Below are 19,730 nucleotides of genomic sequence, written 5' to 3' on the forward strand. Positions count from 1 at the left end.
GGAATCGACAAACGTGGAAAAAATGACATAAAGGAGGACTTTACGAGGTATCTATTTTCCTTTAGTCAATGGGCTTAGCTCTTTCCTTTTAGGCCCAATTGCCAAGAATGAAGAGACCCAATCCAGGCTTGTACGATTTGGATAAAATTCACCAATATCCTTTTTATGAGACTAATGTTTAGTCCACCGTCCCAATTTACATGACATTCTTTCCCTTTTCGTTAATTCCGAAAAAAACTTTGGATAATACATGAATATGCTCTCAAACTTGACCTCAACCGACAAGTATGCCCTCTAACTTTGAGAGTGTATGAGTGGGCACCTCGACTTATATAAAGTTGAACACGTAAACACAAAATCTTTTGATGTGTGCATAAATTTGAAGGTGTTTAGATGATCATTTTATAAGTTGGAGTGTTCCAACGAGGCCAGATTTGAAGGGATGTATTATACTATAACTTTTATTCCTATCTTTTAAAGTTGTCGAAAACAACTAGCTAGCATAATTTCTATCATACTCTTTCTTCGTTCAACAAAGAAGCCAATCAGGATTTCGCGTGTAAGTGCGGGGGGGGGGGTCAGGAGGTGTCCCCACCTAACCCCGCTTAAAAGGTAGTGCCGTTTCCGAAAGACCGCCGAGAAAAAAACAAGATAAAAATCAGACAGTGACAAGATATCAAAAATAATATGAAAGCGAGGAATAATAAAAGTGAGAAAGTCATGATAGAACAGTCCGGAAAGGAAGGAGCATTAGCTACTGTAGATAAATAAGATAATTAATGTATAACAAATATAGCAGAAATCAAAATTATTGTATTGTTTTGTAACTTGCGGTATTTCGCAACATAAGCAAAGCAAATTGTGAGCTTTTAAATTCTAAGGCATATGACGAATAATATTGTTTATAGGGGAACATCGAATAAGACAAGGTGCAGTATTATTTTGTTGAATGTACCTTTCATTATTCGATCAAGTGTCCAAAACGGATGCAAACATTAGTATAGCAATATGGCCACATGTATTTTGGTAACCTAAAATGCTTCAATTCATTTAAGAATAATTGAACAACACAAGCAAGCAATATTAATCTAATAAAACTTGTAAACAACTTAAAGAAAAAGGAAAGTCAGTCCATCGTAATTTGTGAACACTTAACAATAAAAATTAAAATGAGATGAAATCATATTTGGACATGCAATTTGAATTTCTTAAGTTTTCATTTTTTTTATAAATATAAAAATCCCACAAGTTGTGAAAACCGTCAAAATTTTTCTCATTCTTATACAATCTTACTAAATGAGTAAATCATAGTTCATAATAAAATTAATACGCTACTAGAAGGCCTTTCTAAAAAATACAACATCGATTGATCAAACTTTAGTTCAATAAAAAGGAAAATTCAACATGAATAGTAATGTAACTACTCTTTAATATAATCCTCCCACATGGTACGAACAATCTCTTCACATGGTAGAATTTAATATGATTGGTGGGAGTAATTAATTGTTGAAAATATTTTACCAACCTGTAGATTAATATTTAATACAAATGGTTGGTAAACATGATTGGTAAATATATCTACTAACTTATGGGTCTTTTTTTACAAAATATAAGTATTGAGTCAAATTTTATATTTATACTTTTTAAAATCATGATTCCAATCCCAAATCATTTTCAAATCCCAAATCATGTCTTTTTGAATGATTTCGGATTTCATCTCATGAGATGAACTCAGAGATGAAATCGCATATCCAAAGCTAATTTCATCTCACGTATGTCCAATTAAGTAGAATGGAGATTATGGTTTAAAGTCATTCCTGGCCCCCGCAAAACTTGAAAAGGGCCACTTTTCATTTTCTTTCGGGTGCCGTACCGAGGCTAGTTTTGGCCAGATTACTTAAACAACACAAAAGTTAAATAAAGGGGCAGCACCTACGGGTGGGCATGGTACGATATGATACGATATTTAAAATTTCGGCATGGTAATTTTGATTTTTGATCTCTAAAAATACTATATCATTACCGTACCAAATTAATTCAGTATGATTCAATATTTTACGGTACGGTAAATCGGTACCATAGTTTGTCCGACTTCAACTTACATATATTCATATCGTGGAGAATTATGACTTCCACTACTTAAAAAACGTCTCGATTATTATGCACTAAACACCTTACACATGTAAAAATATTCAAAAGATTACACAAAAAAGACATTTAAATCAAGATAGAGTAGTCAAAATTCCAACGTTTAAACAATTAGTTTCTAATAATACTAGTTTATATATTTGTTAGTATTATAATACTAAGATATATGAATTGTATATGTAATTATATACTTCGGTATGATATTCGGTATTTCGGTATTTTCTTTATGAATGCTGAATACCGTACCGAATACCATACTTTTTAAAAATGCATACTAAATACCGTACCGAACACCATAATACAGAAACTGCGGTATAAAAAATTTCAATTTCGATATGATAATCGGTATCTACCACACCATGCCCACCCCTACAAAAAGACCACCCGTCAAAACTAAGGCTGGGCATAAATACCGAAAATTGAAAAATTGGACCGAACTAGTTTGGTTCGGTGTTCGGTGTTCACCTTCAAAAAACCGAAACCGAAATAGCCGAACTGAACTTAGATGAAACCGAAATTTAATACATTACCAAAAAAATTAAAGTAAAACTTACACAAATAACTACCTTTTAACAGCTTCTAACAAGTTATAGCTATAAGTTAAAGATTAACAATTCGTAGTCGCTTTTGGTTGTATTTCAAGTGTATCTCGCGTTTTTGAAATACAAATAAAATACGAACAGGTCATTGAATAAAAAAAAAAGCTATATTTATGGCAATAAAAATCTTTTTCAAATTATATGGTAATTTGTATTAATGGTTCCATGATTCACGCAAACCTCCTGAGGTTCCATTACAGCTAACGTCTCTCTATCAAAATCACTCCATTCAAAAGTTTTTTGCTGGTTTTTGTTGTATTCGGTTGTATTTGGCATTTTTGAAATACACGAAAATATAAAATTTGGCAAAGTAAAAATAGGCTGTATTTATGGAACATATTCTCTTCTTTCATTTTAAATGGTAAGTCAAATTAAATCAACCATACATCACGCATAACGGCTGAAGTTCCGTAACAACCCACGTTTCGCTCTCCAAATTACTCCATTCCAATCTTTTAGAAATACTTCCAAATACAGAAAAAATATACACTGGAATACAATAAAATATGGTTGATTGTTTAAGAAATATAAAATTGTAGTATGCGTATATACAATGGAATATAATGAAATGTATCAGAAATTGTTTCGTAAATTAGAAATACATTGAAATAGAGCGAAATATACTGAAACAAAGATACTGAGATATATAGAAATATACTGAAACAGTACATTGAAATATAGCGAAATATACTAAAATATACAGAAATATACTAAAACACCACAACCACAAACCGTACCGAACCACCATAACAACTGGAAAAACCCTCCTCCTTCCTCCGTCGCCTTTCTTCCGATCCACCATCCTGCTTCACTCCAAAAACCCTACCGAACCACCACAACAAACTGGAAAAAACCTCCTCCTTCCTCCGCCGCCTTTCTTCGATCCACCACTGTCCTCCTCCACTCCAAAAACCATACCGAACCACCACCAAAAACCATTAATACATGAAGCATATGGAGTTCGTATCCGAAGAACTAGAACCTTAAGGTTTTTTCGAGTTTTGGAGATGGAGACGGTAGTAATGATGGTGATGGTGGTGGTGGCGGCTCCGGTGAAATCCACTGCTCCCTCTTTTTCAGATCTGAGTGTATTCTCAGATTTGGTGTTGTTCCACCATTGTCGCTGCCACCTCATCATCATCAACAACAGAGCAACGGTATGGACATCGACGCGCTTTAGCGAAACGGCGGAGTAAAGTCATGGTTGTTATTCGACTAGAAGCAAAGAACAACTTGTGCAACAACGATATTGCTACGAGCTTTAACGCCGCTTGCCTCACGAAGTTTCGGGGAAGGAGAAGAGAGGCCGGAGATAGAGAAAGGAGGGAGAGAGGCGGCGGGAGGGTAGTGGGAGAGAGGAGAGAGAATTTTTTTTAGAGTTTGGAGAAGATGATAAATCTTAAATGTGTAGTGAGGAGAATAGAGAGGTACATGTATTTCAAAAGTTATTGGACCAGTTATGATATGTAATTTTGGAAAAATAAAGCTACAAAAATTAAATAAAAAATAAGGTTGTTATTATTCATAAATAAGTCTTAGGGTAGCTATGACAAGTAAATTTTCCAAAATTAAAATAGTCCAGGCCCATTAGGTTTAAGCCCAAAAAAAATCCAATTGTAGAATGTGTGTTCGTTTTGGGCAATTCGCGGGGAGTGCCCGCCTTTTCGGGGTGGTCTTTAAATTTTGCCCCTCATATTTGAAATCTTTAAAATTTGCCCTTCGGCTAACACCCCATAGTTTCAGTGTTCGAACCCACGCGGTCAAAAAATTTTAAAAAAAATTCGCAAAACAGTAAGTTTAAATTTCGCTATCTTGGGACCGGCATACTTTTGTTAAGGAATTACCAAGTTATGCGGACCGCATACTTATACTCACAGGGCGGACTTAGCGTAAGTATCCGGTCCGCATAACTTTGATAATTCCTTCACAAAGTTATGCCGGTCCGCATAAAAGTTTGCTCCAAAAGTATATACACCGCATAACTTTATTGAAGGAATTATCAAAAGTTATCACCGGGACCGATTTATTTTTATGCCTTATAAATGCGTACTTCGTAAGTATCCGGTCCGCATAACTTTGATAATTCCTTCACAAAGTTGCGTTTTCGGTCCCATAAAAGTTTGCCCATTAAAAGTATGCTCCCCCACCGCATAACTTTGTGGAAAGGTGTGATTATCAAAGGGACCCGCATACTTTTGCTTTAAGGGCGTACTTAATAGTATCTTGGTCCGCATAAAATTTGTAATTCCTTAACAAAAAAGTATGCGGTCCGGCATACACGCGACTCAAACCTTGTCTTGCGATTTTTTTTTTTTTTTTTTAATTTTGAGCGGGGGTTCGAACTCGAACCCGCGCGAAAGCTCAAAGTCAGCGATGCGAAGGGCAAAAATTAAAGACCACAATATGAGGGGCATAATTTAAAGACCACAAATATGAGGGGCAAAATTTAAAGACCACCCCAAAAGAAGGGCACTCCGCGCAAAAAAATGTTTTGCTTTTGCATCCCTAATTTTCCACTTCAATTGAGAAAATCAAATATCCTTAACAAAAAAAGGTGACTAGGATGTGTCTTTAGGATTAATATATGTCTTTTATGTGTTTTCTTAATTATTCTTCCGTATGTATATAACACCCAAGAATCCTATATTATGGTTATGGTTTTTTGTTCGTGTATCCTCGTTTATTTGATTTTGATTTCAATTTATCGCTTTTATGTTTTATTGCTTTTGAGAATATGAATTAGGATAAATGAAATCGCTTCTAATATCATATCAAAAAAAATCGAATTGAAAAATCCGAAATCGAACCGAACCAAACTTCAAAAAATCGAAACAAAGAATCAACCGAACTAGTTTGGTTCTGATGTTAGATAAGTGTCCACCTTCAAAAAAATCAAAAATAGGCGAATAAAATTTGATCGAAATTTGATAAAACCGAACGCCCACCTCTAGTCAAAACTCCGACTAGTGGTATAATGGGGCTGATGGTTTTTGTCCAATATTTCTCTTTGCAAGTGAGTGTACGGCAAAGTGATGTTTAACTTTTTTTGTCAATTCAAAATCATTTGATTGCGTATTTGACCTACGGTACCGTCAATTAACTTGGTGGGCTTTTGTCCAACATTCTTCTTTGCAGCGGATATATGTCCAGCTGGTCTTAAACCTTTTTTGACAACTCTATTAACTCAAAATCATATCAACGCATTAGAATTTAACATGTAGATGTCTAATTTAAGGGCATAAAGGAAGTTCAAAATCCAATGATGGACCGATAATCTTATCGTTAAGGATGAACCCAAGAATTTTCTTTTTGATAATCAATTTCACCTATATACTGAAATAGTAGAACAGAACTATGCAACATAGTTTCTTTAATAAATAAAAACTGAAGCAATAAAGTAATGGAGCATTTAGCTATTTTTGTCATTACATGTGTGGAATCTTGAACGTGCTTTCCTTAAGTATAACATGTAATACAAAAACGACTCTTATTCAAAGATGTTCTTTCCATAAGCGCTCTACATTTTGGTGGCCTGTGATGAGCAAACCTAGCAATAGTTTTTCGTAGGCCATCATAACTTGTGCAGGTTAGGGACCAAACAACGATTGACTTTCCACATTATCTTTCCGGCCATCGAAGTCAAGATGAGTTAGTCACGAAAGTTTACCAGAATACACTGGGGCAGCACATTTTATAACAATTTCAAAAGTTCAATACAGGTAAAGTAGAAATGACGTTGAGTATGAACACACTGATGTTTGCCCAAATTCTCTTAAGAAGCACATATACCGTAAAACAATCATAAAGGTATTGGATACTGCCAACAGATTTCATCGGAAATCAGTTTAACAAATCAGATTTTACTTTCATAGTCTAATTACCTCGCTACAATAGATTAGCCACTCCCTTCAGCATTTTAACATGTCAAACAAAAAACAAAAAAAATAAAAAAAATAAAAGGAAAAGAAAAAGAATACACCAACTAATGCTGCCAGAAATTACCTGCCAAAATTGACGAGGATAAAAGAAAAAAGCATTATTTTGAAGAGGAAGGTAAAATAAACAGAACAGACCACTACCTCGAACTGCAGTCAATGTCAGCTTGAATATCTCATATACAGGTAAGCTGTGATTTATATACTGAGAGTTCTGCTCTCACTATGCTAGAAGTCAAGACTCTGTTAGAATATCTCCTTCACTAAACCTCCAAGCACCATCATCTTGCCTCTTCAGAACATAACGAATTTTGTACGTGCTGCAAGATGATCACCAAGGAACTTTTAGTTGTTTTATATGACAACAAACACGGATTTGTTGTGGGACTAGAGAGGGGGTGGAACTCTTAATTCATGGGGGAATATTTTGTGGAAATGATATCAAAATAGCTCGCTATGAGATGCCATGGTAGAAATGGATAAAACATCTAACAGACAACTGAAGTGATCAACAAATCCTCTACTAGTGATCAGATTTGTGTGAAAGGTGAATATACCTCTACGAAGCCATGGACCAATCTCAAACTCCATATAAAGCACTCGAGTAAATTTTATGTGAAAAGAAAAATCAATTCAGCACCTGACACATAGATAATACTTGTATACAATATTGTGAATTATTTTTTAGTGATATTACAATGTGTAGCTCTAAAAGTATGATGAATTATCTCAAATGAGACATACATAAAGCAATTTCAGGCTTCAAATTACAACTTAACACCAACTTTAGTTCTTATATTCTTTTACTGGACATGCTTAAACTTCAACTTCTTAGAGATGAGCCAATTAGACTGTATACTAACAGAACAACCAAGTGGAATAGAAATCTGAAAACTCAACCAGCATCCGCACTCCACCATTCTGTAACCTGCACACACTTCCTCATATCCTGTAACCTTACCTGACACTGACCCCCCAACCCCAAAAACACACACCCTACATCAGTACTATCTTGCCAATTAATTCTTCTAGAGCCCCATCATGAACAACTTTGGGCACCAGAATTAAGTTGAGCAGAATACCACAACTCAACTAGCATTGTTTACTGCCAGCCCTTTTGTTGCTTCTATGCAAATATTTCCTCCAACTTTGCACCCCACTCCGCCATATCTTACAGCTTGCCACCAAATCCTCAAATTAACCAACTCCTCCTCCCCAATCTAGGCAAACCTCTTAAGTGCCACTAAGTGAGGGGATGATAGTTCCAAGGATTTATGGAAGGTATGGGTTACACAGAGATATGAGAATGTAAGCGAAGGGAGCAACAAAAGGCTGGAATTATAAAGAGTTAAATGTTGAGCACAACATACTAAAATCAGAATTAGTCCAAATCTTAGGTACAATGTAACTCACTAGTTTAATCATGTCTGAATTGTCAAGAGAAAATCTTTTTTCCTGGCACTCAAAAAGTTAAATATCTAGCGGACACAGAGAGTCAGTACATCAAGCACCTAGCACCTTCACTTCTCCAACTTCCCTTTTTCTTTGAGCTTCGTCTTTCTTTCTTCCCTTTTTTTTTTTTTGGGTGGGTGCGGGGGTGTGGGGGAGAGGGTATGCAGGCATGGGCAAACAACTGCCATATCAGAATCCAAAAAGAATGAAGTAGCATAGTCAAACTGACGTCCACAAGCAACTTTTCAACAATAACTAATTACCTGTAATAATTTGGGTTCTTAACCTGTGATTCATCCACAAGTTCAGCTGCTTCCTCCAGGATTGCCTCTATTTCTGCCATCTCCTGACCAATCCCATCGGTCAAAATATCTGCTCGTAAAACTGAAAGTTGGAGCAAAACAAATCTCCAGAAACACGACCTGGTTTTTGCTGCTTCAGACAAGGCTTGCCACTGTTGTACAATTAGAAAGAACATGAATCAGCAGTAGGCACTTAAGTGGGAAAAAGCATCGGTTTAAGTTTGACATTCTGTAGAATCAATGAGGTCCAACCTTTCTCCAGAATCACAGCATATTAGAAAAAAAGAATTACTTCACTAGTTCATCATAACAACTTTGAAGATACATAAAACCAAACTGTTCAGTGAATCTCACATAACCAATTTTAACCAGTTTAGCCCAACAATCTCAACTTGAGCTCAGCTGATAAGAAAATCGCGTTTGACAATCTGAAATTAAATATTTTAACTTTTTTTCAAGTCCGAGTATCATGCACTGCGCTACAAGGTATTGCACCATATAAGTGAACATGTACTATTATGGTATGCAAATGGCGTTTAAAATGGACATATGTTAGTAAAATAATTGATGTTGAACACCACGATTCCTAGCAATACCTATAGGCAAATCACGCATTAATAACCAATGCAGCTCACCTGAACAAGCATTGGCTCATCAAGAACATCAAAGAGACCATCAATATTATGGTCCGGCCCTAGTGCTTCTGCCTTAATGGTTTGCCATTTCTTGATAAGGGTCTCAGCTTGCTCTATAGGCATTGGCGTCTTGTAAGCTGCTGTTGCGGAAGGTGATAGACCAGCAGCAAAGAAAGAGTTTTGGCGACCAGAAACTTGTGGGTGCTGCCCCATCTGCATTGTGAAGTTTGGAAGCAACTTCTTCAACTTCTCAATGACGCCACTTCTCTTATTGCTTGCATGCCTATAACTAGGATCTTGAGGAAAATCCGTTTTCCAGGGATGGGAGCTTGTCATCCTAGGCGTGTTTGGCCACCAACCAGATCCATTTTTCGTTCTCCACAACTGCATGTTCATTAGCTTGAACGAAACAAAAATGACGCATCCAACTGACACAACAAAAATTATCTTCTCAACTATGCTATTCAGGCCCAACCAAATTTCCCAAACCTTACGTCCAGCACCCAAATTTCTTTTTAACTGAACAGATGGCATCCCGCCAACATTGCTCACATTGACCTTGTCCACAGTCAACTGAGCTTGTAAATTAGGTGGAGATAACTGCTTCACAGCTGACCCGAGGTGTCGAGAAGTATCACCATACGAAAGTGGTTCATCTAAAGCTCTTTGCTCCCGTGGAATAGCAGGTGCAAGTGGTCTATGACTAATATGAGATGCGTTCTGCAGACCTCTTCTGTTTCCCCTGCTAGCGAAAGGTCGTTTTTCGCCGCGAAAGAAGTTTACCTGTTGCAAATCTTTAGAGTTAGTTTAGCTCTCAATAATGAGGTACTTAGCTCTCAATAATGAGGTACTGTTCAGATCAAACATTTCGTAACATGACTCACTAATGATGGAGAACAATCCCTCGTGTCTGGGAACAAGCCAAGCACAGCATCCTTCAACCAGGTCTCCTGGAAATCCACAAGATGTTCTGATGAGAAACTTTTAACTTCAACTCAACTCAACAAAAGATTTATCCCAGATAGAAATATCACCCTTAGATAAAAGAATGCAGATTAAGCTTTCAACAATTAGCAGATGGAAGAACAATATAGAAAATGGTCAAAATTGGTAAAAGCACACACATATATACAGCACCCAGAGGTTCACCTAAGTTAGAAATAGATCAAATCAAGGTCAAATGGAAAATGTCCATGCAACACTGACTTTGTAAGTGTATATGCCAAAATACTCAATAGGGTGCCTTCAAATCAGAACTGAATTTTTCTGACGGAAAAAAATAAAAACTAGTTTTGCTTTTATCCTTATCTATGGTCAGGATATCCTAGTTTTGTTTACATAAAGGTGGACTCTGCAAAAGAGCAACATGTCAGCAAATATAAGTTGGTGCTGAGGAGTTGGGGCCACAGAAAATTGCATTTACATTTTACAAGAGAAAAAAGTAAGGATCCCTAGAGAAAATAAAATGAAATAACTGCAGAGGGACAAACCAGGAAATCAGTCTATATGAACGACATATAGTTTCAAAGTCTGATTAACAGCATGTAAAGCAATACATACCAACGGTTTTGATGCAGCAGAAACATCTTTCATTTCTTTGACTGATGCTAAATTATGTGAAGTTGTATCTGTGTTCAGCTCAAGCTGCCGAAGCTTTTCAGTAGCTGCAGCCTCATCACCCTGTATTAACAGAATTTATGGACAAACACTCAAGGCAGATGAAATACATAGCCAATGAAAGAGGAAATTACAGATTTACCTGCCCAAGAAGGAACAACAAGAAGGCTTCCTCAAATTTCAGATCAACTCCTTCTGAAGAAATCAAACACTCGCAAATTATTTTGGATTTGTTAATCTGCAATAAACAATTGAAATTTTTTGTTAACATGTTACTGCATTAAGTCTCCTGACATTCTCAGGTAAAACATCTAGCAAGATACTGGAATAATCCTCCACACAGAGAGAGAGAGAGAGTAAATGCAATTCAACCTTATAATTTAACAAAGTGAAAATACTTTATTGTGTTAACTTCAGCAAGTGAAAATCCAAGTATAAAAAACAGACCAACATAGTAATTACCAGATCAATCTGCTTGCTGGAAAATCCTAGGGCAATATGAGCTAATAAAACCATGTAGAAACAGTTGAAATCAATTACAACTCTTTGGTTTTGTGACTCAATGGACTTTTTGTTCTTCCTTGTGAGACCCAAATTATCCCATTGAAGGAGTTCAACAATCTCCGAAGCCATAAGTTTTCTGAGAGCTTGATTCAGGAAGCATTGCCAATCCTGAACTTGGCAGGAAGCTTCTACATCAAGGCCCTGTCTGAGCAATTCACGTAATGCTGCAATGGCCCCTATCCTCCGTTCAGCATTTTCAGGTGTACGAGGCATGCCTAATAACTCCAATGTGCAGGCAGGGGCAAGCTCTTCCAAAGATTCTTCTATCTAAGAGCAAGGTTAAACATAATCCCAATGAGAAATAAGAAACAGGATATCACAAAGTACTTGCACTAAATGCCGCAGAGACTGAGACCACCAAACAACTCCTAATATAGTCATAACATCATAGCTCCACGTTCTTACAGAGAAGAACCTTCTATATCTAACTCATGCTAGATCTTTAATCTATTTCACTTACTTTTAGAACGATAATGAATGCACTGGTGATGAGATGGATGTAGTAAAATTGGTACACGCTCACATAGCACAACCTTAAATATCTAACACTAGGTTCCCATCTTGTTCTACTTCTAAACTACCGCACTTACATGTAAAATGACAAATACGATGATGAAAAACATAACTTAGCTTTCGCAAAATAAACTCTGGATATAAGACAGCCAAACTAAAACAAGACTAACCTGAGATAACAATGTCATCTTCCCAAGAGAAACTTTGCTCCTTAAAAGACATTGAGCACGAGCAAGAGCTTCAAATCCTTGTGAAATTTTGTTCTTCTCAAATCCAACTTTTGCAATTGCACACTTCAAGAGAGCATCTAGAATAAGAAACCCAAGCACAACACAATCCCAAGTAAAAGAAAGCATAGAGTTATGAACTTTTCTCTCTTTGCCTAACCTCAGCAAGTGCCATGGACAAAAGAATATCATGAACATAAGGCTTAGAGTCTGGATGTTGAAGAGCTTTTTGTCCAATATTTAGCACAAGCTTCTCTTCCCCAACCTGAATGGATATTGTTAACATTGTAAATAATCATATTTGCACAAGCTTGCAAAGAAAGTAATCCGCTTGCTCAATCTAAGAAATTATTATAATTCTAATAGAGCAAGGTATGAATATAGTGTGTATACTGAAATAAGCTAAACCTAAAAGAAAAGAGAAAGGCACCGGTCCATGGATAAAGTCCGTAGCTACAAACTTAACTTGGCTGGTAACTTCATCTGCCCTCAGTTATATGTCTTGTGATACTATTTATTTTATTTACTTCGCAACTTTTTCCAGAAAATGCAATAGTATATTGTATCTTACCTCTTGAAGAAGACAAAGAGCGCTAGATAACCAAGCCCATGGTATTCTAAGAGAAGACCTTGGTGGAACCTTTTCTTTTATATTTCCGGCATATTCTGGCTCAAACAAAAGCTTATCTCTCACATCCATTAAAAGATTCTGAAAAGATGTAGCGAAGCATGAGAATACAGATAAGCTCTATAAGAAAGTTGAATATGTAGGATTGCAGCTACCACCTGGCGAGAAACAGCAGCATCCATGGTGTACCCATCTTCAATCTCAGCATTCTTGAGATGCATTACTGACTTGACAATTTCATCCTTCTCAGCTCGGTCTGAGACACCAAGGATCTGCAAGTTTATACAAAATTGTGATCATTTCTTAGAAATAGAAAGATCCCTCCTCCCCATATCTCAGCTTTAGTACCACTTTCTTGGACACCAAATCAACTTTGCTAGACTTAGTACAAAAGATATTCCCATTTGAAAGCACCGACCAAGTAAATAAAGGCACATTAAAAGGAAATAAAAAAGAAAAGAGGTTATTTTATTTAAAGTATATAATACCAAGAAGGTGCAAAAATAACTACAAAAAGGACCTGTGTTCATCTCACTAGCATAAAGAATCCATAGATACAGTGTATCCATATCATTACATTGTTCATCCTATACTTTGCATTGTATACGGCCTCATTTTTTCTTCACAAGACTTTCAAAACAGTTTTGGAGAATGAAAAGTTACCAGTTTCAAAAAAACAGTTTTGGAGAATGCTTCCTGCCTGCATATTAAGGAATGTGTAGAACAGAGACAGGTACATGAAGTATACTTACTCTATCCCATTATTCTGGTCTATGCTGACCTTCGAATAGGTGAACTTGATTTTGGTCAAACCCCTTCTTCAATATATTTATGTAATTTTTGGATATTATCAACCCACTATTTGACACATGGCCATTAAGATTTAACTTGTTAAACCACAAGTACATTACTGCCTCCGTCCAATTTGGCGGTGTTTGATTGGGCACGGAGTTTAAGAAAGCAAAAAAGGCTTTTGGAATTTGTGGCTTAAAACAAGTCATAGACATTTGTGTGGCTATAACTCATCTACAACAACAACAACATACCCAGTGAGTCCCACAATGTGGGGTCTGGGGAGGGTAGATTGTACGCAGACCTTACCCCTACCTTGGCTTTAAGGATAAAAGGGAAGTTTAAAGTTAAATTGATTCTAATTATAGAAAGGTGACACAATGGGACAAAGGAAGTACTATTTAATTCTTTTTTTATTAGGGCATTATTCTTGTTTGGAAAATGGTAAATTTAGCGGCATTACTATTTATAAGTCATAATTAGAGTTCAAAATGGATGCTTGGGGTCACCATATTAGTGATACAAGGACAACTAAAGTTGTTTGAATTTATTTACTAAGGAATGTGGAACACAACTTTTGTGTGGCACAGGCTAAAGGCATGGCTTGAAACAACAACAACTGTGTTTCAATTCCAAACTAGTTACGGCTAGGTATTCATGTTCTACAAATAAGGGGTTCACTTTAGCTAGAGATTCTCAAAACATCATACGTATTTCCACACTAACATCAAATCTCTAACCAAACTAAAGAGACTCATGCACCTTGCCTAATGTATTTATGTGTATCAACAACGACTAAACCTTAGCCCCAATTACTTATGTTTGGGAGAAAATTAAAACATAAGCATGCAACGTATGTTCGCTGTTGTTTTATTGACTGGCCCTAAACATTTGTGATCGTATAATCTAACAACAAGAAGAACAACAACATACCCAGTGTAATCCCACAAGAAATTCTATCATTGGTCAAGTTTCCCAAAATTAGTTTTCCAGGAAATGGAAGCCAAATGTCAAAAGATGAAGAACCGGACAGTTATCCCATCTTTGTGCATGCAAAACCATAATTGGAAAATGATGAACTTCCATGAACCAAAACAATAGTTAATATCTAGTTTTCTGCTCCATTCATTAAGCATCCATTTTGTTTCTCTGATAGGTGAGTAATTGAACACGGTCTATTTGCACCAGGTATCTTCCATCAATTAGTATAAGTATGATCAGTACGGCTTCAATTTGTTTCTAACCCAAGCAAATTGCACAATGACTTCAGAACTGTTGAATTAGCACAAATCTTCTTATCCGGCAACCTATTCAATTCTGGAATCAGACCTGCTATTAATTAGGGTATCTCCGTTAATTGATTCAACTGTGAAATAACACGACATGTGTATCTAGGGAATTGTTTCTTCAAATGGAATTCTCCCTAGATACATCTATTCAGTTTAATTCCGAATTTGTTTCAAATATATGATATATTAATTGTGCTAAAGTACGAATGGAGCACATTAATTTATCGCAATATTAGCTAACAGCATATTTCTACCTTCAAAATGCTACAAAAATCTCAACATAAGCTCTTTTCCACAAAAATTACAGATAAAGCAGACAATCGAAGTCATTTTTCTATACATAATAATGCGGCAAAGGGGGCACCTGATAACAAGTGACTGGGATTTCAATAGAAGGAACTGTTGAAGGTTGAGCATTAGCATTACTCCTGTCTACAGTGTTGCTTTCGAGAACTCGAGTATCAGTGGCATACAATCTCCACCGTCGATTAACTCTCTTCCTGGAACCACAACGGTTAATCGTAACCCTAGCTCTGAATTTCCCCCATTTCTTATCGATTTTGTCTCTGATTGGAACATCTATAGCAGCATTGTAGAAATACAGTTTGCTTAGGTCATTCTCAATGCAACATAAATAAAGTGCACTTGGCACTTGATGAAAAACTGCCGTCATATACACACACTACTATATTTGTTCTGTTTTTGAAGAAGTTTTTGTGGCATTACTCACAAATCGACAAAATCAACATTGCAACAACAAGTGACTATCATTTCACAAATGACACACAATGAAAGAAATGTTGAGCTGATTTTTGCTGCAAAAACTTCAATTTGTATGTTGTAACTCTGGAAAGCAATGGGACGGAGAGAGCGAGTCCATCAATTACAGTGATTGTGTTTGCTTTGCTAAACAGTTGAGCTTGCTTGGGATGCAATAGATTGAGTTATATACCTTGCCGTATTTGGAATGAAAGAATCGTTAGGATTACCGTTGCTTTAATGAGCTTTTGCCCTTTTTGTGATTAACGTGTGAGAGAATTTGTATAACAAGATGGAAAAAGAAAAAATAAATTGAAAGGGAAAATCCTGAACTACTGATTCCAAAGTTTGGAACTATCTTAAAAATGGATTGGCCCAATGGGCTAAAAGAAAATATTGGGGATCATCCCGGAAATTTTATTCCAGTTCACAAATTTCTGCAAAAATAACATGTGCGCAATAACTTTTATAAGTAGGTCATAATATTTTTTTTCATAATTTATATCGAGAAAGAATGAAAAATTATAAGTTCACAAATTATGTCGTAGATTATAACTTTGATATAATTTCCTTTTTCATATTTTGTCAAAGTTATTTACACATGTTATTGGATTGGTAGTATTTGTATGTATTTAATTATACATTACGATGGGTCATAATCTTGGTTTGATCATATCTTGCTTCGACCTATATATACATTCAATCTGAACGTGTAAAATTAAGATGAGTAAAGGTGTCAAAAGGGGACATGATAGACCTAAAATTACATGAAAAATGAAAAAAAAGAAGTATATTTATTGTTATGATATGTTGTTAAGGTATTCATGTATATGCAGACTTCGCTAACAAGAAGTGTAATACTACCAGTTAGCTAAGAATTTTAAATTATCGGAATTTATGCAAACCTTAGCTAAGAATATGAATTCGTATATGCAATATTACTTGTTGGATATAAGGTTTAGTCTTATTTGGAAACTTCTATTGTTGTTATCGCATGTCGTTAAAGTATTCCAAATTGAGCAAATGTCATTTATTAAACTAGCATTTGGCCATAGATTTTCGAAAAGAATCTGAAAAACTTGATTTGGGTGAAGTTTTTCAAATTTTGAAAATGTGTTTGGCCATAGGTTTTTCAAAAAATATTTCGCTTTAAAAAAAAGAACATGACTTATATCCATAAGTTCTAAATACTCTCAAGAATACCCAATCATACCAAACAAACACACTTCCCAAATTATTCTTATGTGTTTTAATTTTGTTGTTGAATTTGATTTCAGTACTCCTATTTTACTAATTTTGTAATTTTCTTGTTGAATGCACCTCAATTTGTGTAATATTATTGTTGAATCGTACTATTTTCTGCATTTCAATCTGTGCAAATGTGAGACGTCTTTGAACATGGAGACTCAATAATTAGTTCTTTGACATTACAAGCAATGGCATAATTTTTGGGATCAAAACAATAGTGATTGCTTAGGAGATAGCTTCAAGCCTCCAAAATAATTCTTACGTTTTAAAGTATTCTTGATTAATGGGGGAAACATAGAAATATGTTTTAGTGGGTCATAAATAGTTTTTTTTTTTTTAATAAAATACAAAAGTCCGAGATAATTTTTAAAATTTTTGAAAAGGCCAAAACATAGATCTTGATTCAAAAACAGGTTTGAGCTAGAATTTGAAATTTGAAGATTTGTTTTCAAAATTTTATAGCCAAACATAGATTTGAAAAAATATTTTGAAAATATGTTCCCAAAATCTATGGTCAAAAGAAAGCTAATAGTTTAGCTCACATATGCTTTTCCGTTCAATAGTTGATCCAAATATATCCTTAATTTATTGAAGCCTTGTTAACCTATTCAAATTGTAGGGGCAAGAGATCTCATTTACTCTTTAAAATATGTCTAATTCAAAGAATATTTTGTTACTTACCTTAGACACATTTTAATTTAAATTTGTTTTTTTTTTTTCCCCTTCAAATTACGTGCTGAGTTAAATTAATTAAACACATAAAATAAAATGGCGGGTTTGGCTTTCTTTTTTCTTCCTTCACTGTTTGCTCGTATTATTAAGCAGCAGCTACTGTTCAAAGTTCATACGCAGTTAGGGAGAAATTATGGCTAGAGGTGGTAAGAAGACAGCAAATGGAGAACCAAACCCAGATATGGAAGAGAAAAAGAGATTAAAAAAACTAGCTATTTCTAAGCAAATGCTCTCAGAGAATCCATCAAGAGTTAATAATAATCCACTGAGTCCATCAAAAACTGTGATTAAACACCATGGCAAAGATATTCTGCGCAAATCTCAGCGAAAAAACCGTTTCCTATTCTCTTTTCCGGGTTTACTTGCCCCGATTTCGGGTGGTAAAATTGGTGAGCTTAAAGACCTTGGTACTAAAAACCCTATTCTCTACCTTGACTTCCCTCAGGTATAATAATAATTTTTTACTTACTTAATTAACTTATTTGGTAGTACTTTTTGCTTCCTGAGAGTTGATTTGACTAATCTTTTGAAGCTACATTGGATTAGATCAACTTAATATGTTAAAATTAAAATGTAGATACTCAAAAATTGTACGAGTAGTACTAGAAGTTGCAATTTTTCTAGCTTATGGGGTACTTTTTGCTTGCTGAGAGTTAATTTGACTAATCTTTGAAGCTAAATTGGATACGATTAACTTAATATTTTAAAACTATAATGTAGATATATTCAAAAGGGAAAATTAAGCTCTATGTTTACTAGGAGAAAATATTTATGACACGTAGCGCATATTTTGAGTTTGTTAACCGGTTTAGTCCATTTTTGTGTATAAACACCTTTTATACACTATTATTTACGTTTATACAAGGTTGATACATTATGTAAATTGTTTTCCCCCAGGTATAATGCTGTATGATATTGTATAAACTGAAAATATGGCTAACTGGCGTAATATTTTATGTTGAGCTATATGTTTTTGAAAATTTTAAAAATTGTATGAGAAGTACTATAAGTTGCAATATTTCTCATGTTAATATGATGAAAAAGTACATTTTAAATTATTTGTCAAAGTTTACATAGTTTGAATCTCCAAAAACAAAAAGTGCCTGTATTTTCCTAGCACGTGACGGCTTAATGGTCAGAAACTCGCAAATGAGGAAACAAAGGACAATATTTTAACTCTCTGGTAAATTTGCCTACTTGTTAGGGATTGATTGCTCAGAAACTACTAGTCGTAGTAATTATGGGAATCAAGTGGGAATTAATTTTTCCTTCTATTTTTAGATTTTTAGTGTGAATGATTATCAATGTATTTGTATGTAATTTTTTGAATTTTCTTTTGCCTGTATTTTTACTAAGCTGAAGGCAGTTGGTATGACTGCATTTGCTACCCATAGTGTTGATGCATCCGCGTTGATAGGAAATCATGAAATTCTTTTTCTTTGTAGTATTTAAATTTCCATGTAAAATTTCAGCTTAAAGTCAATTATTTTTCATATTGGATCTGCAGGGTCAAATGAAGTTGTTTGGGACAATTGTATATCCAAAGAATGGTTATCTGACTATGCAGTTCTCCAGAGGTGGGAAGAATGTAGTGTGCGAAGATTACCTGGACAATATGGTTGGTAGTTCTCTCTCTTTTGTGTTTTATTCTGTTTATCTTAGTATCAACTTAAATTGCAGGAGCTTCGTTTTGCAAATACTTGTCTTCCTAAGTAATCGCTTTTATTTCAAAGAACAATGTATTAATCATCATCAAGGCATCATATTTAGAACTTTCCTTCTCATTAGTCCCTTGCAGGCTGTGGAATTATATTGTCTATAGAAACCAAATACTCCTTCCGATGATCGAAAAGAAAGTATGTAGGAGCCATCCTCCCAGGAATTAGAATGAGTCAAGAGGAACTATTTGTCTTTTACCTAACAGAATTGTTTCATGACAATGAAAAATAGAACCAAGAATATGGCTCTTTTCAATGAAAATAGAACCAAGAATGGCTCTTTAGTTTAGTTTGCCAAAGACCATACTTCTGATATGTTTTATGGTTTGTCATATTTCTGATATGTTTTGTGATTTGGCAATGTCCATATGATAAATGGTTCTGTTCTTTGTCTGCTAAGGAGCTTGCTACTGGAGTCTTTAGAATGGGAGTGCGTGTCCTTGAACATGCATGCCCAATATTTTGACTTATTGAACTTATGGGCTAAAGTTTTCTGCGCTTCTAGATTTTTATTTGATTCAAGACTAATATTGTTCTTTTAAATTTGTTTTTCCGTTAATTTTTCTTTTTTT

At 35.1% G+C, this 19,730-nt stretch overlaps 2 protein-coding genes across 3 annotated transcripts in view; one reads left to right on the top strand and one right to left on the bottom strand.

Moving 5' to 3' along the window:
* The window catches only part of LOC132058278 (DNA-binding protein RHL1), a 101,144-nt gene extending 81,867 nt beyond the window's left edge, over positions 1-19,277 (top strand). The window contains exons 2-4 of the mRNA XM_059450828.1: positions 17,584-17,885; positions 18,948-19,058; positions 19,239-19,277. Coding sequence (XP_059306811.1) covers positions 17,622-17,885; positions 18,948-19,058; positions 19,239-19,262 — 399 coding nt within the window. The 5' untranslated portion in view covers positions 17,584-17,621 and the 3' untranslated portion in view covers positions 19,263-19,277. The remainder of the gene's footprint in view (positions 1-17,583; positions 17,886-18,947; positions 19,059-19,238) is intronic.
* Positions 6,505-15,554, bottom strand: LOC132056368 (plastid division protein CDP1, chloroplastic). 2 transcript variants are annotated; one of them, XR_009414756.1, is made up of 13 exons: positions 15,066-15,554; positions 12,779-12,892; positions 12,564-12,701; positions 12,153-12,257; positions 11,936-12,058; positions 11,151-11,519; positions 10,831-10,926; positions 10,632-10,751; positions 9,956-10,021; positions 9,072-9,854; positions 8,398-8,588; positions 6,827-7,002; positions 6,505-6,749 (listed from the first exon to the last, which is right to left on the bottom strand). XR_009414756.1 is itself a non-coding variant. In XM_059448526.1 (12 exons), the coding sequence occupies exons 1-12, from the start codon at positions 15,372-15,374 to the stop codon at positions 6,918-6,920; spliced, it is 2,499 nt and encodes an 832-aa protein (XP_059304509.1). In that variant the 5' UTR covers positions 15,375-15,554; the 3' UTR covers positions 6,505-6,917. The 2 variants fall into 2 exon arrangements, 1 of the variants encoding a protein (XP_059304509.1); XM_059448526.1 differs by having other exon boundaries at positions 6,505-7,002.
* Positions 19,278-19,730: the final 453 nt, after the last annotated feature.

The sequence above is a fragment of the Lycium ferocissimum genome, chromosome 5 (genome assembly GCF_029784015.1).
Source record: "Lycium ferocissimum isolate CSIRO_LF1 chromosome 5, AGI_CSIRO_Lferr_CH_V1, whole genome shotgun sequence".
NCBI classification, from domain to species: Eukaryota; Viridiplantae; Streptophyta; class Magnoliopsida; order Solanales; family Solanaceae; genus Lycium; species Lycium ferocissimum.

Excerpts from the sequence above, each read along its gene's own strand:
- LOC132056368 (XM_059448526.1), bottom strand. The coding sequence starts at position 15,374 with ATGACGGCAGTTTTTCATCAAGTGCCAAGTGCACTTTATTTATGTTGC. Across the intron at positions 10,752-10,830 it reads TGTTGTTCCTTCTTGGGCAG|GGTGATGAGGCTGCAGCTAC; the intron begins GTAAATCTGTAA and ends CTGTTAATACAG. Across the intron at positions 9,855-9,955 it reads GGGATTGTTCTCCATCATTA|GTAAACTTCTTTCGCGGCGA; the intron begins GTGAGTCATGTT and ends GATTTGCAACAG.